Genomic DNA, 20,214 nt, shown 5'->3' on the forward strand with positions numbered 1-20,214 from the left:
GCACATGTTAGCAAATGTTGCAGCCACACAAAAAATAATAATAATAAAGACAATTTTTTTTTCTCTTGAAAAGCAATTATTTCTAATCACACTAGCTGTCCTATTCATCTTTTCACATTCAGATTTTGTGTCCTAATCACCTGGGGCCCACCATGATTAAGCTGATTCACATTATCTGAATAACAGCCGTGACTGAGGGATCAACTTAGGAGTGGAGAATGCACATGTACCAGTCTTTAGAACCAAATGACACAAGCCGTCATCAAATATGCTTCAATTAGAGGCCAACAGACCTCAAATGATCATCATATAACCCCCCACCTGCCTCAGATTACCCCTCTACTTATTTCCATCAGTCTTTTTCTCATTTCCTCGCTTCCTTTCCCTCCTTCCAATATGCCGGCCGTCAACCGTATCTGGTTAATACAGATGTATAGGCGATTGCAGGGTATAGACTCATCACATCCTCGCTCAGCACCACTGTTACGGTACCTTAGTGACTTTTAAAACGAGCACACATGCACATGTGGGTGTGTGAATGAATGCTGGTGTCTATATTTGTGTCCAGCTTCCCCCGCATCAGAATGAGTGTGTGTGTGTGTGTGTGTGTGTGTGTGTGTGTGTGTGTGTGTGTGTGTGTGTGTGTGTGTGTGTGTGTGTGTGTGGTGTGTGTGTGTGTGTGTGTGTGTGTGTGTGTGTGTGTGTGTGTGTGTGTGTGTGTGGGTCTTTCTCAGTGAGTGTGTCACATTGATGAGACAAGCGATGAGAAGGCAAAGCTCCAGTCCAGAGGCTCAGTTAGCTTGGGCACATTTAGCATTTCATCGCTCTGGACATCCCAGCTCAATCGGCGGGTAATTTCTTCATGTTATAATTTTTTTTTTTTATATTTCCCCGTCCTTTTTTTTTTTTTCCGCATTATTTTTCCATTATTTTTCTTCCTAAAAATGCTGGGTAGATATCCAATAAAGCCGGAAATACAAAGAGATGAATCTTTACTCATTGGTTTTTATTTCCATTACATTTTGTCATGACAGAGTAAAAAAAGTTGATTTTAAGGCCATTATGACTGAATAAAATCTATACAACTGCAGCAGTATATTTTGCTTTCTTGAGTATTAATGTATCCTGTCTGCATGCAGGTCTTTTGTATCTGGTAGAGTGTTTATGGTGTAACTCACTTTCTCTGCACAAGCACTACTGCACACTTCTTACTGCACTGGTCCTGAACTTTCTGCTTTCTGATTCATTTGCATAAATCAGTTGACATTAAACCCGAGTGAAAACAAGCAATGTCCTGTCTGCTCGCATTCCAGCCTTAATATTTGAAAAGTACTTCAAAATTAACTCGTTTTTCAACAGTACCCAAAGTGGCGCCACCTAAAACCTAAAAATGACAACAACGTGCATTGAGTTGGGTGCACAGCATGCTTCTCCCCAGTCTGACATCAATTTGGTCTGTAATAAGTGTGTGCAATACAGGAGCTGAGTACAGACAAAACCGCAGGCATACGTTTGCTTTTTTACTATGTAAAGGCCATAGTCGTTAATTAGAGGCAGCTACAGTAAATAAGCGAGCAATGTTGAGGTGGTAATGCCACACTGAAGCCAGAGCCGCATGGTGACAGTTATGGGGGCTCTTGGGGCTGGTAGCAGTCCAGTGGTGGGGGTGAGAGATGTAATTTAAGGCTAATGGGTGCTGTACGTCAGCTCTTATATCTCCCTGATGAGGGATTAAGGTGAACCAAAAGCGAGTGACCACATACAAGGCGACTCTGTCAAAGCTCTTGAAAGCACATTTTCACACACAGGTCAAGCGAGTGTTGGCGGCACACAGCCACTTGTTTGTTACGGTGCTCGTCTTTCTGGCTCCCCAGTCTAATGACCTAAATATATGGCTGATATAAACGCACTGTATATTCTTTCCCTGTATTTCAGCTTAGTTTTCTGGAACTACACACACACACACACACACACACACACACACACACACACACACACACACACACACACACACACACACACACACACACACACACACACACACACACACACACACACACACACACACACACACACACACACACACACACACACACACACACACACACACACACAAGCACACAGAGCACACAGAGCACACAGTCTGTGCAGGGTGTTGGACTGACCTGAGCAATCTGGCCCAACTTCAGAGAAACGGGCAGTTTGAGAGTGTGATGAGTGCCAGTGCCTACGCATAGAAGCCTTATACATTCAGTTTGTTACAGATTTGTGGTGTGTGGCTTAATCGTTGGGAAATTTGCTGTGATGACAGGCAAACACATAAAAACTTAAAACCACGGTTAAGAGAAGGTAAGTAAAGGTAAGAGAGCCAAGTAAAAAGAGATAGAGACATATCAGACAGACAGAAAGCAGCAGTGTCTCACTGCTTTGCATGAGTATATTTGCCTTAGCATCTCTAAACAGTTTGGAACAAATTCACCACTATATGGTATTCTGGAGCGCACACACTCTCAGACACTGTGTGACCCATTGGATGCGTGTTTACGCGGTGAGACAAGGTATGCTGCTTTGAGAGGGAAAATGCTGTGAGGGAAGAGGAAAGCAAAAGCAGATCTGGATGCAAATAACTGAATCACAGTGCCTAAAACTTAAAGAGGAATGGCTCCCAATCGGCGAAGCAGATGGCACGCATTCTCGCTTTCACCCACTCCCTCTCAGTTCCTCTTGTTTTACTTTTTTTTTGAGTGTGCAAGTACAAGAAAAGAGTAGTTGTTTTAATGTAGAGACAAGTGTGAGCAGGGTGCAAAAGTTAAGTGTGTGACAGAGTAGAAGATGAAGAAAACAACAGTCGGAACACGATAGCGATGAATCCGACTAGATACAACCGTTGAAGGGGAAAGAGGAAGAATGTAAAAATAAAACTCAGAAAGGCTCTGAGAAAAGTGAGAGGAGGAGGAGGAGGAGGAGTATGGGTGAGGAAGGATCTCTGCATGCGTGCCAGAGGAGCAAAGGAAGCCTGTAAGACAGAGAAGGGATATCCTGTCTCACTGCTTCGGCTCTCCTGCTACGATTGCTTATGTCCGCTAACACGCTTACACATAGGGTCCACAGGACACGATGAAGAATACCAGACTGTGACACACATACTCAAGGGACGGCACACACACACACACACACACACACACACACACACACACACACACACACACACACACACACACACACACACACACACACACACACACACACACACACACACACACACACACACACACACACACACACACACACACACACACACACTGGTGCTGCAGCGACACAGTGACACAGCTCTCCATGTCCTGTTTACACACAAAACCCTGGCTGATGCATACCGCACAAAAGTTCCTTGTCTGAGTCCTAATTGTATGAGCGGCGCAACAAAAGTGCTGGTGATGCACAAGCGTGACTCACTGGCTTAAAGCACGAGGGCAATTCAGCTGTCAATGACAACAGTGTTAGTGCATGAGCCACGCAAACTCTTTTTTCCCGAAGCGCCAGTTAATCCTGCGAAAACACCATTCTCTCCCCGTCGCACACTCATCGTGACTCACACGGCAGCGCCGAGTCGAAAAACACCGGCTGCCATTCAGAAAACCTTGAAGTACGAGTAAAGAATGAATTTGTGTTTGTTTTAAAAGTGGAACTCTTTGCAGACGCTCCCTCACAAACGCCCCAGTGTTGACATTCTCAGCACACTTCCCAAGGGTATCCCACAATGCTCTGCTGCGGAGAGTGGTTGCCTGGTTACAGCGTGGTGTGCATACAGCAACAACGGATTATCAGCATGTCAAAATGTGCGTTGTTTTGGTAGGAAATATAAAATACTACATGTGTATAAATGCCAGGTAAAGTGTAAACATGGGGATACTATACACGTATATAGAATGTAAAACTCAGTGTCAATATATTGGAGTGAATATGTGAATGTGTGCTAGATTCTCCATGGGTTATTAATTTGAAAGATAGATGTCTATGTGACTCCATTCCTCTGTGTGTGCAAGTGTGTGTGTGTGTGTGTGTGTGGTCCCACAGAGAGGTTACACACATGAACGACTAAACTGGACTCCCCGATTGGGAGTCACCCCATAGGTCGGGAGGGATCCGAGTGAGCGCTCAGTCACCCATTCCTCTATTCACCCTTCCCTTTCCGTCCTCTCCTCCTTCACCTCCTCCACTGTCATGCAGCTGTGCATTACTGTGTCTCCCCTGCATTGTAAGGAAATGTCCCTGGGCGGGGGGGGGGGGGGGGGGGGGGGGGGGGGGGGGGGGGCATGGAGAAAGGCAATGTCTCCACACATTGCTATGACCAGGCTCTCACAATGTGAGGCAAATTGAGAAAAAGAGCTTTTCTGTGCATTCTGGGAGGTTTAGTCACACATATTTATATACATATTTATATATGTGTGTGTCTTTCTGCTGATGGATGGATGGATTAGGCACATCTGATACATGCACCTCCCCTCACTTGGGTGATATCCTCCCCATCAAATTCCGCACTAAACCACAAAAGCAATAACTGAGCCATCACTCCAGCTGTCTCGGCATTAGAGTACATGACTCTCAACAGGTCAAAGTTCAGGTCAAATATAGACATTAAACCATAAACAGTGATGGCTGCCTCACTCTTAGTGATAAACGGGGACATAATCTATCCCATTCTTATCTCTAATCATCTTCTTAAAGCTACTAAACCACTCATGACTGCCGGGTGCCAGTGCAGCATATGTGGCCCTGATTAGATTGGCCAAAGAGGATTACGCACTGTCTAAGAGTGGATGCAGTCCGGTTTATCAAATGCTATTCAATAGACTTTCCAGGGGCTTTAATGGGATGGCAAGCATCACTTCTATAAACTGCAAGCTGATTTCATACCTTCATTACTTTCCTAGTCTGGTCACCAAGGGGGTTCAAAAGTACTTCTCTAAATGCAGAACTACTTTGGATTGAATGTGGATTTAAAAAGTGCAACAACATCACGTCTCTGCCACCCATCGTGAAGCATTTATCCTGTGTGCAGAATGAACTGCGTTACCAGTGATTGTAACAGTAGTGGTTAGTATTCTCTCCTCACAGTAAAAAACATCCCAGGTTCAAGTCCAGGCTTTAATGGGTTCATTTGGTTTACTCCCACAGTCCAAAACTAAGTGGACAAGTTAATGTTTTACTCCCACTTTAACACACTGAATTTATTAACACTGACAGTGATTCTTTTTTCACAGGGTGACACTGTTTTCTTTTATTGGCTCTGATAACACATACAAGCAGGATGGGTGAGATGTTGAGCTATATTGGCATCTGGGGCATGTGCAGGGGTGCCGTAGAGCTCCAGAACCAAACAAGTCCAGACACTTAAGTACTGTTCAAAGCTTTTTACAAAGCTCGCATGGGTTTTTCAAACTATAATACATTTTTGGGAATACACGGAATACATTTTTTTAGGATAAAGATAATACATTTTCTGATATTCTCAGATGTTTCCTGGTTTTATATGTTACATTAAATTACATAGTTCATTGCTTTCGCCTGACAATCTTTTGCATAATAACACCAATCAAATCCCGGATTTAAGACTAGTCCCCACCTATTTCCAGGGAAACGCCTACAATGTGGTATCATGATTGTTGTTCTCTGAGGTAACTTGTTTTTCTATAACACACTAGATTATTGCCAAATATAATTTTTTTGTTTTCTTTAAAATAAATTAACTTCCACTGTTCAAAGGTAACACTACTTTTTAATACACATCATTGTACTCGTTATTGTTAAACCAAATGATAACTACTTTTGAAATCATTTGATTGAATTTTGCACATTTTCAGGGATTAACTGCTGAAAATTATACAATTAATAGAATTAAATACTTTCATATTTGCCTTGCACTAATTTAGGTTAACTGTAACTCTGATAGTGGACTGTGAGTGTGTAAAATTGGTAAAGGCTGTGATCATACGTTTTGTTAAGCTGTATAGAAGATGGATAGATGGATTAAGAAAATGATTTGTTGCTTCATTGCATCAAAAATCTTTATCCAGCAAAGCTAATGAATATTTCAACATTAAATTGCCTTCAGAAACATAAAATATCTTCTCCGGACTGGAACAGATGTATCTCAAAATGTCAATCTCAAACCTTTATAACGTGTACTTGTCGTTGAATTTGTGGCTCACACGCTGTGTGCCGTCTTGCATCCTTTGCTCGAAGCATATTTTGACCTAATGTACACGCCAAGTCGCACGATACCGTATTTTTGCATGGCACATTTATGAGCACTTGAGTGTATGTGTGCATTTGCGAGCCGCAGAGAACTGACAGACTTCGTCAGCGTCTGGAGGGAGTTTGGGGCCGTACCCTTGCCGAGAGATGAAAAATGATCCTCTGTCCACATCACATTTATCTTTCGAACACCATCTGTGTACTGTCGCAAGCACACATAGACACGCATGGTGTGACACAGACACATGCACAAACACACCTCTCTGGAGAACGGCAAGGTCGGAAAGGTCTTCGGTCTAATTGAAAGTGCACATGGTGCGACAGTCATTTTGAATGTTCAGGTCTTCATTAGGAACCCACTTAGAAGATGTAGTGAGCTGATTGTGTTACCGCTGATCTAATCTACTCCAACGCACGCATATGGAAAACGTTAAGGTTTAAGAGGAGTGGCTCTCGGGAGAAGTATTCCTAAATTAAGACACAGCATCAAAACATTTCAGCACCATTCGACCTGAATTTTCATCTCAGTGATTTCCAGTTTCTTGTCACACAAAAATAAAATCCATCAAGCGACTGTGTTCCTTTGTCTTGTTTCATCCCCCCCACACACTTTCCTCTCCTCTTTGCCTTCCACCATGTTTCCCTCCCTTCCTCTGCTCCCTAAATTACAGTTATTACGGCGTCAGCCCACCCTCCATGTAAATGCAGCTTCAGAGGAGTTTAGGACGCTTTGGTTCTGTTTCTAACGCCTGATAGGGACCAATTACAAGGCCACAAGCATCACCCCAAGACAGCCAGAGGCTTTTAAAGACCGGGGCAGGCCCACCACCAGGTCCCATCCCCCCCTTTCCACCAGCAGCTGCCTGAAACCTCCAAAAAGGTTTATGTGCAAAGAGCTTTATCCTGGGAGACGCTTTTACACTAACCAAACAGGAAAATAAGAAAATGTTGAAGTAATTATAGTGTGATATATTTTTAACCAATTAGCGATATTGAGAAGGACAGATGTCTGAATTCAATATGTTGTTTGTGTGCAGGGAAGGTAATCTAAGTATAACGACTCGGAGACTCTTTCTCCAAGGAGATCTTTTAAATTTGATTCAGTTGAAGTCAGTGTTTTCCACATATGAAACTGACCTCTTTAACTGTCTGATTTCTTAATTTGGTTAAGCAAATTAATAAATTTGCTTAAGCCTTTAAACTGTACTTTTACCTGACTTTATTTTTGTTCTTATATCGTACAGCGTAGAAGTCATTCTCAACTCAGAGGATGAGGAGATTATCATTATAGATTATTTTCTTTCTGGGAATGAAATCGTATTCATGTTTAACCTCTTTAGGGCCACCTATTTTGAGTTGATTTTCTCTGATTATACATAGCCAAATGTTTGGCATTTGGGTATGTATAATCACAGAAATACTAGATACTAGATGGGCAATGTGTTGTGATATTCTTATTTGATGGATTATAACAAATGGAATGAGCACAAGAAGCCCTCCAGTGGAGTTGTATTGGACGTACACAAATGGAGTAAAAGGTAGAAAATTCTAGAAAACTGATTGATGCTCATTGTTCATTACTTCAGGGGTCGTATTTCTATTATAAAATTAACATAACATTTGTTTCATAGAGAAAGCCGGCTTTCAAAACAAGTTATAATAAACATATAGTGAAAAATATGAAAACCTCTAAAAAAGAAGTACAGAATAGAATGCTTTATTTGTCATTATATGAGTGATATATAATGAAATTGCTGGTGCTATAGCCTTTTTCATCAAAACACACAAATAAAATGTGCAAAATACATTTAAAATTGATGTATAAAAGTACTCTGGAATACTGGGTCAGCAATATATACAATCCAAACCTGCCCCGATTGGGCAGGACGGTCCTCAAAGGGTTAAACTAATTCAAATCAGATTGTTACAATCAGTAATGTAATAATGGTAAATCTGCTAAAACCAACAAATAGTGTAATAATTGTCCATTTTAAATGTATTAAAGACAAAAATGTTAATAAAAGAGAAAACAAATAACCATAAAAATAGAGAGAATACTGCACAATATTTATCTTCAATTAATATAACAACTATGCCATCCACTGTGCCTATTGTTCATATACAGACTGAACAAAAACTGCAATAAAATATCTTATTTTCAAGGAATACTGACATGTTGATGTATTCCCGTATTTTGTGCAGTACTTCAATAATGGACTAACGAGCAAGCGATATAATAACTTCAGAAATTTATCGCAAAATTATATTATACCATTAGCAACTTATTACATTATTGGCTTTATTACATCTAAATTGGCAAAAAATCATGTACGTTATTGTCCATTATTATATAATCGGTCAGCAAAATCCTTCAAATCAATGCTGACAGACAGTCAGCACCAATCCATTCAAACAACTTTGCTAAAACAAAAAATAAAGTGTGTCAGCATGTAATAATGATTACATACTATTTTAGTGTCAAACATATATCCAATTGTGAACAATAGCAGCACTACCATTTTTCAAATGGGACAACCACGCAGGCTATACTGTATATGAACAGGTCAGCTACTCAAATGGAGATTTTAATTCCATTTAGGTTTGGGTGACAGTGAAAATGGTTGCAGAGATGTGGTCAGGACGTGTAGGAGGGGTTTGCCTGCACTGATGTTTTCTAAATAATTTCGCTTGGGTTAACTGTAATGTTTCGCAGAAATTGAAGAGGGGGAAAACACGTTGGGAACAACTGGTGTAGATCCATAGAATTTATTACAATTCTTAATATTGATCCTGTCCTATGTCAGGCTGCTTATTTCTAGTGAAACATTGAAAATTCTTTCTCAGTTTAAGCTTTCAGGGATTATTAAAGCTCTGTCCACACTGACTCTGGAACAGCACTTTTTCAAAGCGAGTCGGGCGATCCCGTGACCCAACTGACATCACATCGAAAAGAATGAATCACCAAGCCACTGATAAAGTCATATCACTGAAACATGCCCGCATCCTCGGAGTCAGGCTGACCACCACAATGCATGACTGTAGCTGTGGTACAACGCAAACCATTGCTCAAGAGTGTCGGGGGAGGGGAGGGGAGGGATGCACGCTGGGACTGCGGCTTTTTAGGTCAAAGAAGTTGGAAAGAACAGTAAGAAAGCAGGGAGGAGAGAGCGAGCACAGGGAGGAAGGGTTTGAACTCCTCAACAGCTCGTACATGAAGTGGAAATCAATGTGCATGTAATGCTGCCTGGCAGCGAGTTAAGAGGAGCCCCACTTCATTCCATTACTGACCCACATCACGACTGTCATCGTCCTTCATCTCAGCATCCTGAGCACATCTCTCTTCATCGGGGAACCACTGCAGTCAGCAGAGCCCGAGGCTGAGACACACTCACTAACACACACACTAACACACACACTAACACACACACACACAGCACCTAACTGCAGACATGGCTCCTGAGGGCTGAGGAACAGCAGTGTGACAGACAAGACACACACTTGGACAAAGAATGGTTGTCCCTTGGTCTTCACTGAGTCTATTCAGGTTCCACAATGAGACCTAAAGTTCAGCTGCTGGCATGTCCTGTTTATGACTCCGTCGCAGTGAATACGTCTGGTGGAACGCAGACATCATGCCTACCGGCCAGAGAGGAACTTGGCCTCTTGGCGCCCTCAAACTCGGCCTGAACTAGACTCATCATTGTTCATCTCGGGAAACTCAGAGAAATTAGAAGTGTTATTATGTCTGCTAATAATGTACTCATGCATGAGTGAGTCTAACCTGGTGTGAGGTCATCACAGCAGACTTCGATGGATCCAGATGAGCAATCACTCAGTTCATCCAGGGAGAGGTCGCTCTCTTGTACGTGTAGCCTGTGGACACATCGTGCAAACCATCTCAAAATTAATGATTACGATCAAATACCAGGCGTAGAATATAGAACAATGAGCTGCACAGAAACTAAACATAAAGTCACTACTACAGTAGTACACAACAGATTTTATATGAATTTGCATCATTTTATTTAAGACTGAATTAGTTTTCATCTCAGTATTCGATTCACTGCAATTAAATAAACATTTTTGAAAATTTCTTGTTTTTTATTTTTTTTATTGTTTTATTTGTTTTATTAAAAACTTTGAAATACTGACAAACATTAGACACATAAAACACTAACATTTACAGTTGAAAAACATATATTTTTTTCTCTTTTATTGCTTCATGAGGGGCAATGTGTGGGTTTGTGAAAGTAGAAGTGTACTGAGGCAGCCAGAGGCAGTCAAGAAGACACTTTAACGATCAGCTCTGCTCCAGAAAACACGGTGTGCCTTCGTGCCTCTGACGCTGAATTGCGTTACCTGTAGCTGAAAGGCGCCACGGTAGCCATGTTGACTCGGGGGATCTCTGCGGGCGGGACTTCTCTGTACAAGCTGTGATCCTCCACATCGCCAGCGACCTTTGACATCACGGGCATGGTGAACGTGATGGGGGGAAGAGGCAAAACACCGGGAGAGGAGGCCGCGCTGCTGTCCTCAGGAGTCCCCATCTCCTCGTCTGATTCGCTAGAGGAGACGCCTCGACCTCTGACGGCGAGTTCGTAGCCTGACTGAGTGAGAGAGGGCCGAATATTACCGTTGTTGACCATGGCGGACTGCTGTGGCCGGTTCTCTGGTGGCTTTTCTTCTCTTGCTGGTGTGAAATGTGGCTCGGTGACCGTGTTTGAGTTGTCTCCTCTCCTGAAATGCAGCGGCGGAAGCAGGCTGCTGCCTCCAGATGTTTGATTCTTGTTGGTGAATGTGCTTTTGTTACTGTTGCCGTCACGTTGAAATTGCGTCGGACCATCACCAAGTTTCTTCAGATCCAACGTGTCCTTGGAGTGAGGCGGCGGCGGCGCTCTGCGCTGGGTCAACGGGCTGCTGTAGGCGGATCGGGATACCTGGGGAGCAGGTGGAGCTCCGGTCCGCTGGAGGAGCTGACCTTTCAGGACGTCTCTGGAAGCGGAACCCGGGATGCCGGAGTTTCGCGGGCGAAGCGAGGGAGATTGCGCGGGTGTGTGCGTGGGCGTGTGTTTGGGGGTTTGCGTGGACGGCCTGGGCAGATCGCTGGCCCGGCGGCGGCGTGGATCGGCCTTCGGGGAGGAGGGCAGCAGGCTGCGGGGGAGGGGGATTCCTGACGAGGGAGGCCCACGTGGGGCCGACTTCACATTGACTCCCCCACTCATAGTGATCTGAGAGAGAGAGAGAGAGAGAGAGAGAGAGAGAGAGAGAGAGAGAGAGAGAGAGAGACATCAAAAACCTGACCACTGAGGCAAAACCTCCACTGTAAACATACGAGGTCGCCGCTCATAAAACCTCCCAAAATCCGTGGTTATCCATTAATTTGTTAATCACCCCGGGTTAAAGTTTTACAGGAGACAAGTCTAATCAGTCAAGCAAGTATTTTCTGTTCTGGACACAGAGTGAAGGAATGTGAGACCAGGCACATATGACGAACTGAGTCATGGTAAAACCACGAGTTGAACTTATTTTCAGCGAGACAAGGAACGCCTGTGAAATCAAATTTGCCTGCCAGAGCTCGAAAAGCACAAACTGCTTTTCACACAGACAAACACATGTTCAAAAAAAACATCCTCCAGTAGCCTTAAGACCATAATGTTCTTTTAAAAAAAAAAAACTCAACTACATCATCACAATCAAGCACCCTGCTTTAGAATAGGACCATCCTCACCTGATTTCCTCGTAGGCCAGGTAATCACAGCTTTCATTAAACTCCTCCTTGTCCCACTACAGAGCAACAAAAACCCTTCAGAGAACGAGGATAAAAGTTACATTTCTTTTTGCCTTCTCATGTCAAAGCCCATTTGAATCGAAAGGAGCATTTCACGAACTGTCATTATTTTGCTGCCTTGTGTTGCTCTGCTGGAGGGAAAGAGGGCGGGAGGCTTTGAGGTTGGAAAAGAGGCAGCGAAGGGAGGGGAAACAGTGTGTGTGTGTGTGTGTGTGTGTGTGTGTGTGTGTGTGTGTGTGTGTGTGTGTGTGTGTGTGTGTGTGTGTGTGTGTGTGCGTGTGTGTGTGTGTGTGTGTGTGTGTGTGTAAGGAGAAGGATAATTTCTAAGTGGGGCAGATTGATTAGATTTTCTCTCTATCACAACATGTTAAAATCGCACATGACTTAACTGTAAAATTTTATTAATTTTACAATGTAAATGAATAGTCGCAAAAAGTTCTCAGAGGTTTTAATGTCTTTTTTTTTTTTTTTTTTACAACATGTACTGTTTTTTGAATTGACATTGGCTGAAAATTGGTGTAGTGGTTGGCACTCTCACATTATAGGTTTGAGGGCCTTTCTGTGCAGATTTCACATGTCCTCAATGCCTGAGTTCACTCTAGATACTCCTCATTGTTTTCAGTAACTACAGAGCCATTCACATTCACATATACAGACACATTTAAAGTAATGTTTTCCTTTTCTTTTTTTTCCATTCAGTTTTGAAGAAAAGCTTAACAAATACATGTTATTCTTGTAATTAGACACACACACTGAAAATGTGTGGATTTAGTGCTTAACCCCACTTGCCCCGTCTTAAATAGCAGAAATCTGGCTGCCAGACGACTTGATGAGAAGCTGCCTTTGGTAAAACAGCGACGTATCAAATTAAGCCGTCAAAGTCACGAGGATGAAATCTTGGATTATTTGACAGCGCATCTAATCGCGGTGCTGCACATAGTGTCATGAGGATCAACACAACACACACACTAGTGCAATTTTGTTGGGGGAAAAAAATCTGTACTTAACCCTCCAGCAGAAAAAAAAACCATATGATCTAAAAAAAATTGAAAAACAGATTCTTTCAGGCACGCTGACGCAGAATATTTAGAAATGCGAGTCATGCTTCGTCTTTGTTGACAGATGCTTATAAAGACCTGCAGAGCATGGAGCAGCAGGTAAACACAAACAGATGTGATCATCCATCAATTCCTCATTCCTGTAAACCGATCTGTCCCTTTCTCCTTTCCACTAATAAGCATCAGAATCTTCTCTCCGGCTGATAGAAGTCCTGCCGGGATTTTCCAGGAGCACAGGTGCAGTCCGGCTCTCGGCCTATCTGTATGGAAATTGACTCTTCCCCCCCGGGAACAGTTGGGGTCGTACCGCTAGTACTGCTGGCCACATCAGCTGCTGATGATGAGACACGTGTGTGTACGTGAGAACAAGAGAAAATACTTTTGCTGACAGAAACCAACAGCTGTGTGCAGGTGAAGGATCGTTAAATCAATTTCACGTCCGAGTCTTTCGCTGATGAGTTGTTTCGAGATATTTTATCAGCACTAACTCCTTGTACATGTGTCATGTGTTCAGGTTATCTTCAGGCTTCACAGATCTTACTGTATCATCCTGTTACATAAGTTCCTTCTCAATAGGCACACTGTTGGTTTGTTAACTCTTTGACCTTAAGTCTAATATTTACTGTGCTTATTCTTCACATGTGATCCGATACCGAGGCACTTAATCTATTTTCATACTTGTTCTTCATCAAGAGATTAGATGACTGTCAATACAGTTCTATATTTCCCCTTAAAGGTAAAGTAATGTACGATTTTATGTAATGACCAGGTTAGATTTCTAACTTCAGCATTGATACGACAACACATAAAGATCAATGAAATGGCTTTTTATATTGTGCCTTTAGAGAATCAGAGAGGAGTTTGTTTGAAATTTGTGAATAATTTCAGCGTATTCTTGATCTGGCGTCTCCCGCACAGTCATTCTGCCTTGGAGGTGCTGACATCTGCTGGATATTCAGTCCAACTACAAGAAAGAGGGTCTCTCTTCTTTCCACACGAGCCTCATATTCTTTGAAATTAGTTTTCTCCAGTTATCCAGAAGGTGAACTGTGTAAGCGGATCAAAATCATCCTCCACTGCTGCCATAGAGGACGGCAGGATCACAGCTGTACTTTCTCAGAGAGATTACGTGGCAGCGTTGGCAGTCTGCCTGAAACTTTTTGATGACATTACCCTGGTTTAGCTCTTCTGTCCCATGACAGACTCCGACTTAACCGAGTTCCTGTAAGTGTGAATCAAAAGGAACATGTATGCCCCCTTTTCTCACAGACACGTACGCTCACCCTTGTGATGAACAGCCGCTGACTCATCCCCAAATCAATACATGTGGTGGCAACACAGACCTCTCTCTGTCTGTGAACTCAAGGACAATGCCAATGTTTATGTGTGTCACCACAGTTTGCTACAACAAATGACTTTTTTTTTTTTTTTACACCCATAATGACAGAATCCAAAATAGCAGTGTTAATGTGCTGTCATAAATCACAGCTCAATGTGCTAGTGGCACCCAGTGGTGAAACCGCCTCATAAATATTCTATAAAAGATTCCTAGAAAGGCAGGTTTGTTTTTTTAAATAATAGGGGAGGGAGATAACACCACCTGAAGTCTATAAAGTCCTGGAGGAAATGTCAGAGAGCTGATGTCTCACATCCTACCTGTCAGTGGGGCCCGGGATCCTGAAGTGTGCCGTTAGGCCGAGCAGCCGGAGCCGGCGGGAGGGAGGTCACACTTCTCCGACGTCCCAGGAACAATGGGCTGTTTTTTCCTGGATCACGTTTGCATCCTCACCACCATTCTCCCATTGGCTCACGGACCCTCACCATTCACCCAAGACAGGAAGCTGTGACAAGCAGAACCGCCACATTCAGCCAATCAGAGACTCCCCACACGCTGTGACTCACTTTCAAAGTCACTTTCTTGGATGAAATCAGCGTTCTCATCTTTGGGCAGAAAAGCAACATTTCGCTCACGTCCTGCGCGCTGGGACAGATGTCTTTTTGAAACAATGAGACTGTTTATGTTATCATGAGTCACTGACCCAAATGGAAATTTTCATGGCCTTCAAGTGACCCACAATGACACATGTTCATTCTCAGTGACAGCCTGAAATCCAGTCCAACACGTGTGATGTTGACTTGATGTATTTTTGATGCCACACAATGAACAATTTATTCACTGAAAATAACAAATATCTTAAAAAATCTGCTGTCCTGAAGTTTTTCTGTGCAGCACAGTGGAACCACATGAAGAACTCAGCACTCGAGTCTTGCAATATTTCTACAGAGGGCATGAATCACTCACTACTTCAGAAAAAAAAGTGTGTGGTTCTCACAAACACGCCTGCTCTGACAGCACTTATTATAGAAGCTGGGACAGTGACACAAACACATACACCCACAAACTAAACAGGATCGAGCCCAACGGAGCTACCATCGCCATAAATATCCCCATGTGAGTTCACACAGCGCGCCTCCATTATTCCTTCGCGTTGTCAACACTCTGGGGTGATCTTCCTCACACGTACCACACACTACAGTGTGTATCACTATGGATGCTACACTGAGTCATACCGCTCCGGTGATGCTGAATCAGAGAGAGCCGATCGTGTCACCCCTGGTTATCGAATACCCTCCCTACCCCCCCATCTTTTCATCCCACTTAAGCTCTCTCTCTTTCTCTCTCTCTCTCAGGATCTACTTCTGAATGTGAGACAAGTAGACCAAAACCACTAGAATTTACAATAAATTAAAACATTAACAGGACAACATATCAGAGATAAAAACAAATACACAACACTTGAAACTGTACAGGAATGTAAAGTATGATCCCAAAAGAGCACAAAGCTTCACTCACCCTGTTATTCGTGCTGCTACTCCATCTATATACAACGCAGCAAGTGAGTATGTGTCCGATCTGTATGCTGCTTCGGTCTCTGCTGTGCTTCAGCCCACTTTTGCTTGTCTGGCCTTGGAGCAGCAAGCATGTGCATCTATGTGTGTGTGTGTCCGTCATTCCACTCCTCTATCACGTCATGCCGCTCTGCCGCTGCCGCAGTACGCCTGCAGCCCAATCCCCGCCCCTCTCTTGCTTTTTGCTCCCCCCCCTTCATCACAACCTCTATCTCTCTCTCTCTCTCTCAGTAATGGACCTGTTGGCTGTGCTACCTCCCTCTCACTGGTGAAATATAAGCCCAGCCAGCAAAGACAGACCGCTCCATTAGCTGGATGAGAGTGTGTGTGTGTGTGTGTGTGTGTGTGTGTGTGTGTGTGTGTGTGTGTGTGTGTGTGTGTGTGTGTGTGTGTGTGTGTGTGTGTGTGTGTGTGTGTGTGTGTGTGTGTGTGTGTGTGTGTGTGTGTGTGTGTGTGTGTGTGCTGACACACGCCGCTGCTTCTATATTGTGAGGAATAAATGGTAATTAAGCAGATGTAGCCACAACTGTGAGAAGCCAAAACCCATCATCAGGCTTTCAGGATCTAATTGTTGGTCAGGGAAAAGGGGATGAAAAATGGAACAAAATAAAACACTATGGTAATGACAGACCTGCTGAAGACACGTGGAAATTGTGTAAAGCACATGGGTATATACATACACACACACACACCCACACACACATCTGTTGTCTATTTCTGTGTCTATACGGGCGTGCAAGCATCAGAAGGGAGAAACGGCCCATCCATCACTCCTCTAATTTGTCCCCCACTTTTAATGAAAAGGGAAGGGGAGGCAGAATGAGACATAAGGGTGATACAAAAGAGGAGAGGAGAGGAGGAGGAGGAGCAGTGGAGGAGAAGCCAACATGTGCTGAGTAAATGCTCTATTGACAGCTTTTCCCGGCTGACAAAGTGAGAGGAACCAAATCCATCTGGATCTGACCTTGAACTCGGCTGCTTCAAAAACTGTGTGTCCAGCGTCATAAACCCCAGACTGTGTGCAGCTCGACGATTTCAAGAGTTTAATCAAGCTTAACAGCAGAGAGACACATCATTGGATCCAGAATATGAAGATGAAACGTACTCATGGACCTTGTTTTTGGCAGGTTTATTTCATGCTTTGTGTTCTCTTTCCCTGCAGGATCAAACTACAGTTGGTTATCTTGTGACGCCTGAGCGAGCGATTATTTTTGTTCTTTCTTCTGCTTTCAATCACACTTCCCTTCCCATCGACCTCTGTGTCTCTCTCAGTGGTTTAGTCTCTTGCTTCCCCTCCATGTCTCAGAATATTCTCTTCTCAGATTTCTGCTGTGCTGGCTTATAGTTTGACAGACAAACCAAAGGGACAGTGCTGCATATTTAATAAAGCCTGTGGATCAGACCTTTAAATATGTCTGTAGGGCTCTCATTTCACAATGTTATGTTTCAGTTATTCTTTACAAGAGGATCTCTGGGGGTTTGAATAAAAACCTGCTCTGGATGTTTGGCTGAAGTAAACAGCCTCAGAGCTCTCTGGCTGATCACATATTGATCAGGAAGTGACTCGGTCTGCAGGACATCAACATAAATAATGGGAAACACATGCAAAGACAACGTTTTAGGCAAACAAATGCATAAACTGTTCGGCCAGCCGTGATGAAACTGGCACATGATATAAGGAATGGAGCACGTTGCTCTGTGCACCTCCCCCCCAACAAAACACATGCATACTGTACACATGACCTCCCTCCTCCAAAACACACACACACACACAGACACACACACATACACACACACTATTCCCCTAATGTAATAAAATCAATTAACAGCTCACCTCAAAAGCTGCAGTTACTCCTCTCTTCAGCTTCCAGCAGACGATCCAAATAGACCAAACTCCTCGAAAATCCCACATAAAAAACGCACACGACCAATAATCTGTTGCTTTGTCTCATGAAACGGGAAGTGACTTGTAACAGAGGATTATGGGTAAGGGCACACAAGCGTTTTCATTGAGAGTGTGTGTGCATGTGTGTGTGTGTGTGTGTGTGTGTGTGTGTGTGTGTGTGTGTGTGTGTGTGTGTGTGTGTGTGTGTGTGTGTGTGTGTGTGTGTGTGTGTGTGTGTGTGTGTGTGTGTGTGTGTGTGTGTGTGTGTGGAAGGGGGCAATGGGGGGAGTTAATGTCATAGCTAATCTTCTGATGTCGCCCCCCCAGGCACGTTTCCCCCCCCTGAGAGACAGACGCTGCTGTCACAAAGGGGCGCCTGTGTCACTGTCACCCTGAGGGGCATATGGAGGGAGCGAGGGGAGGGGGCAACCCCAACATGTTGTGTGTCTGGATCATGGGGCCTCGGATGTGCAGTCTAATGAAGATTAGTCAAATATAGTTTAAAAATAAATAAATAAATAAATCAGAGGAAGCAACAATAAAAAGCGAACTCAAAACCAAAACTACTTAATGTGGTTTAGAGGAAGTTACAAGTTCTCTGTGAAAGTAAGTGTGTGTGATTATCTCATGACTGCTCACACACTCCTGTAAATCTGCACCTAATGGAATTACAATCAGGCCACTAGATGGCGTCAGAGTGCCTCAAGCCTTAACAGTCTCAGTCAAAGAGAAAGTCATACAATGAGCATAATTTAACAACATCGACATATGTATTCTGCAATACTGTGATTAGTAGTCCCCTGTACTCAGTTTGATTGTGGTTCTTCGTTCAATTTGATTTCAACTTAATTTTACCAGGGGAAATCATGATGAAGGGCCCAACAACCTAATCTGATGTCAAACAGGCTGGACCAGTAATAAGACAGAATAATAAACTCTTAATAAAAACTGAAAATGTTTTCCTTTGGTTGCAAAAAAACTATTACCAAATATACAATTAATCAAATGGGCTACATGTCCACATTGACCGGTTCTTCTTCTAAGATGCAGTGAGCAACCACATTGTAGCACTCCGGAGAGCTGACAGGGGTCAAGGGTCACGCTCGGTGACCCACAGTGATGACCCGTCAGCTGTGGGAACCACACCTGTGAACTTCCGATCTAAAGTCTGCTTCCCTCACCTCCACAGCCCTCAAACTAATGGATGCGGCGGACATGTAAGACGCCCGATCCATCCAATGGGAGCAGTTTGAGGTTCAGTGTCCTGCTCAAGGACACTTCAACATGTAGACGAGGGGAGATGGAGAGTCGAACCAGCAACATTCCAACTGAGAGACGACCACTCTCCCGACCCAGCCGTACTAATAGGACGAACCTGTGCAGAAGTATGGGAGGATCTTTGGTGGGATTAGATTCAATTTACTGTGATTGAGAGAGACTTGATGGTGGTGGCCTCGAGGTTCAGGAAGCAGACGACGAGTCTGAGGTTTTTACCATTTGTTTGCTGGTTGTTTGCGGGCCTCTCGTTTGACACCTTTGGGTTAAACGAATAGAAGTAATTTCCCCAAGTGGGTTAATGAAGTTTACGCACCCATTTTAAACTTTAGATTTCTGTCATCCAGTCGTGGTGCTGAGGATCTTCCGCTGTATACTTTTAACAGTGATGAAGAGCGTGCTGATGCAACATCGCTGGGGTTTTGAGTGTTTACAAAACACCTGCACTGACGAGTCAAACAGGCTTAAACTATTCGCAGTTAAAGTCCCGTCCAATATGGTAAGAGTAAAAAAAAAACAAGAGAGACAGAGAGAGAGACAAAGACAGAGAGATAGATCCCCTCGGGTAAGAACAACTCGAGCTTGCATCTGAGCAGGACTTCTCTTCTGCACTGATCTGTCTCTTCATTGTATAAAAAAAAAAGATGCCCAATGACTCGTATTTGACCTCAAATCTTAAATTATCACAAGAAAAAAACCCACATTGCAATTATTTTCAATCATTCTACATTGTGTTGCTAAAGTAGTGAGCAAAGACGTTTGGGGCATTTCATAGTCAGTTATATATATTGTTATAGGAAATGTAAAAATAGTTCTGCATGTTTGTTGTCTTTTCTAACAATATGTTGTTCATGCGGTTATTTAAATGATTCCGCCGAGAAGAAAACATCAACCTGAAAAAAATCGAATAGAGTTTTTCATGCTTCCTGATGCGTGGTCAAATTAAATCCTAAAACTCAATTTGTCATTGCTGCAGGAGGTGGAGCAGTCACCAGAATCTTTGAAGGTGAGCCTGATCACCTCATCCCCTCAGTTTCTGATGA

At 43.3% G+C, this 20,214-nt stretch overlaps 1 protein-coding gene across 1 annotated transcript in view; it reads right to left on the bottom strand.

Moving 5' to 3' along the window:
* Positions 1 to 14,814, bottom strand: part of nav1a (neuron navigator 1a) — an 82,886-nt gene extending 68,072 nt beyond the window's left edge. Inside the window, 3 exon segments of the mRNA XM_080468657.1 lie at positions 10,037 to 10,128; positions 10,615 to 11,483; positions 14,758 to 14,814. Coding sequence (XP_080324783.1) covers positions 10,037 to 10,128; positions 10,615 to 11,477 — 955 coding nt within the window. The 5' untranslated portion in view covers positions 11,478 to 11,483; positions 14,758 to 14,814.
* Between the last annotated feature and the right edge of the window lie 5,400 nt (positions 14,815 to 20,214).

Source organism: Lipophrys pholis (assembly GCF_963383615.2).
Source record: "Lipophrys pholis genome assembly, chromosome: 8".
In the NCBI taxonomy this organism is placed as follows: domain Eukaryota; kingdom Metazoa; phylum Chordata; class Actinopteri; order Blenniiformes; family Blenniidae; genus Lipophrys; species Lipophrys pholis.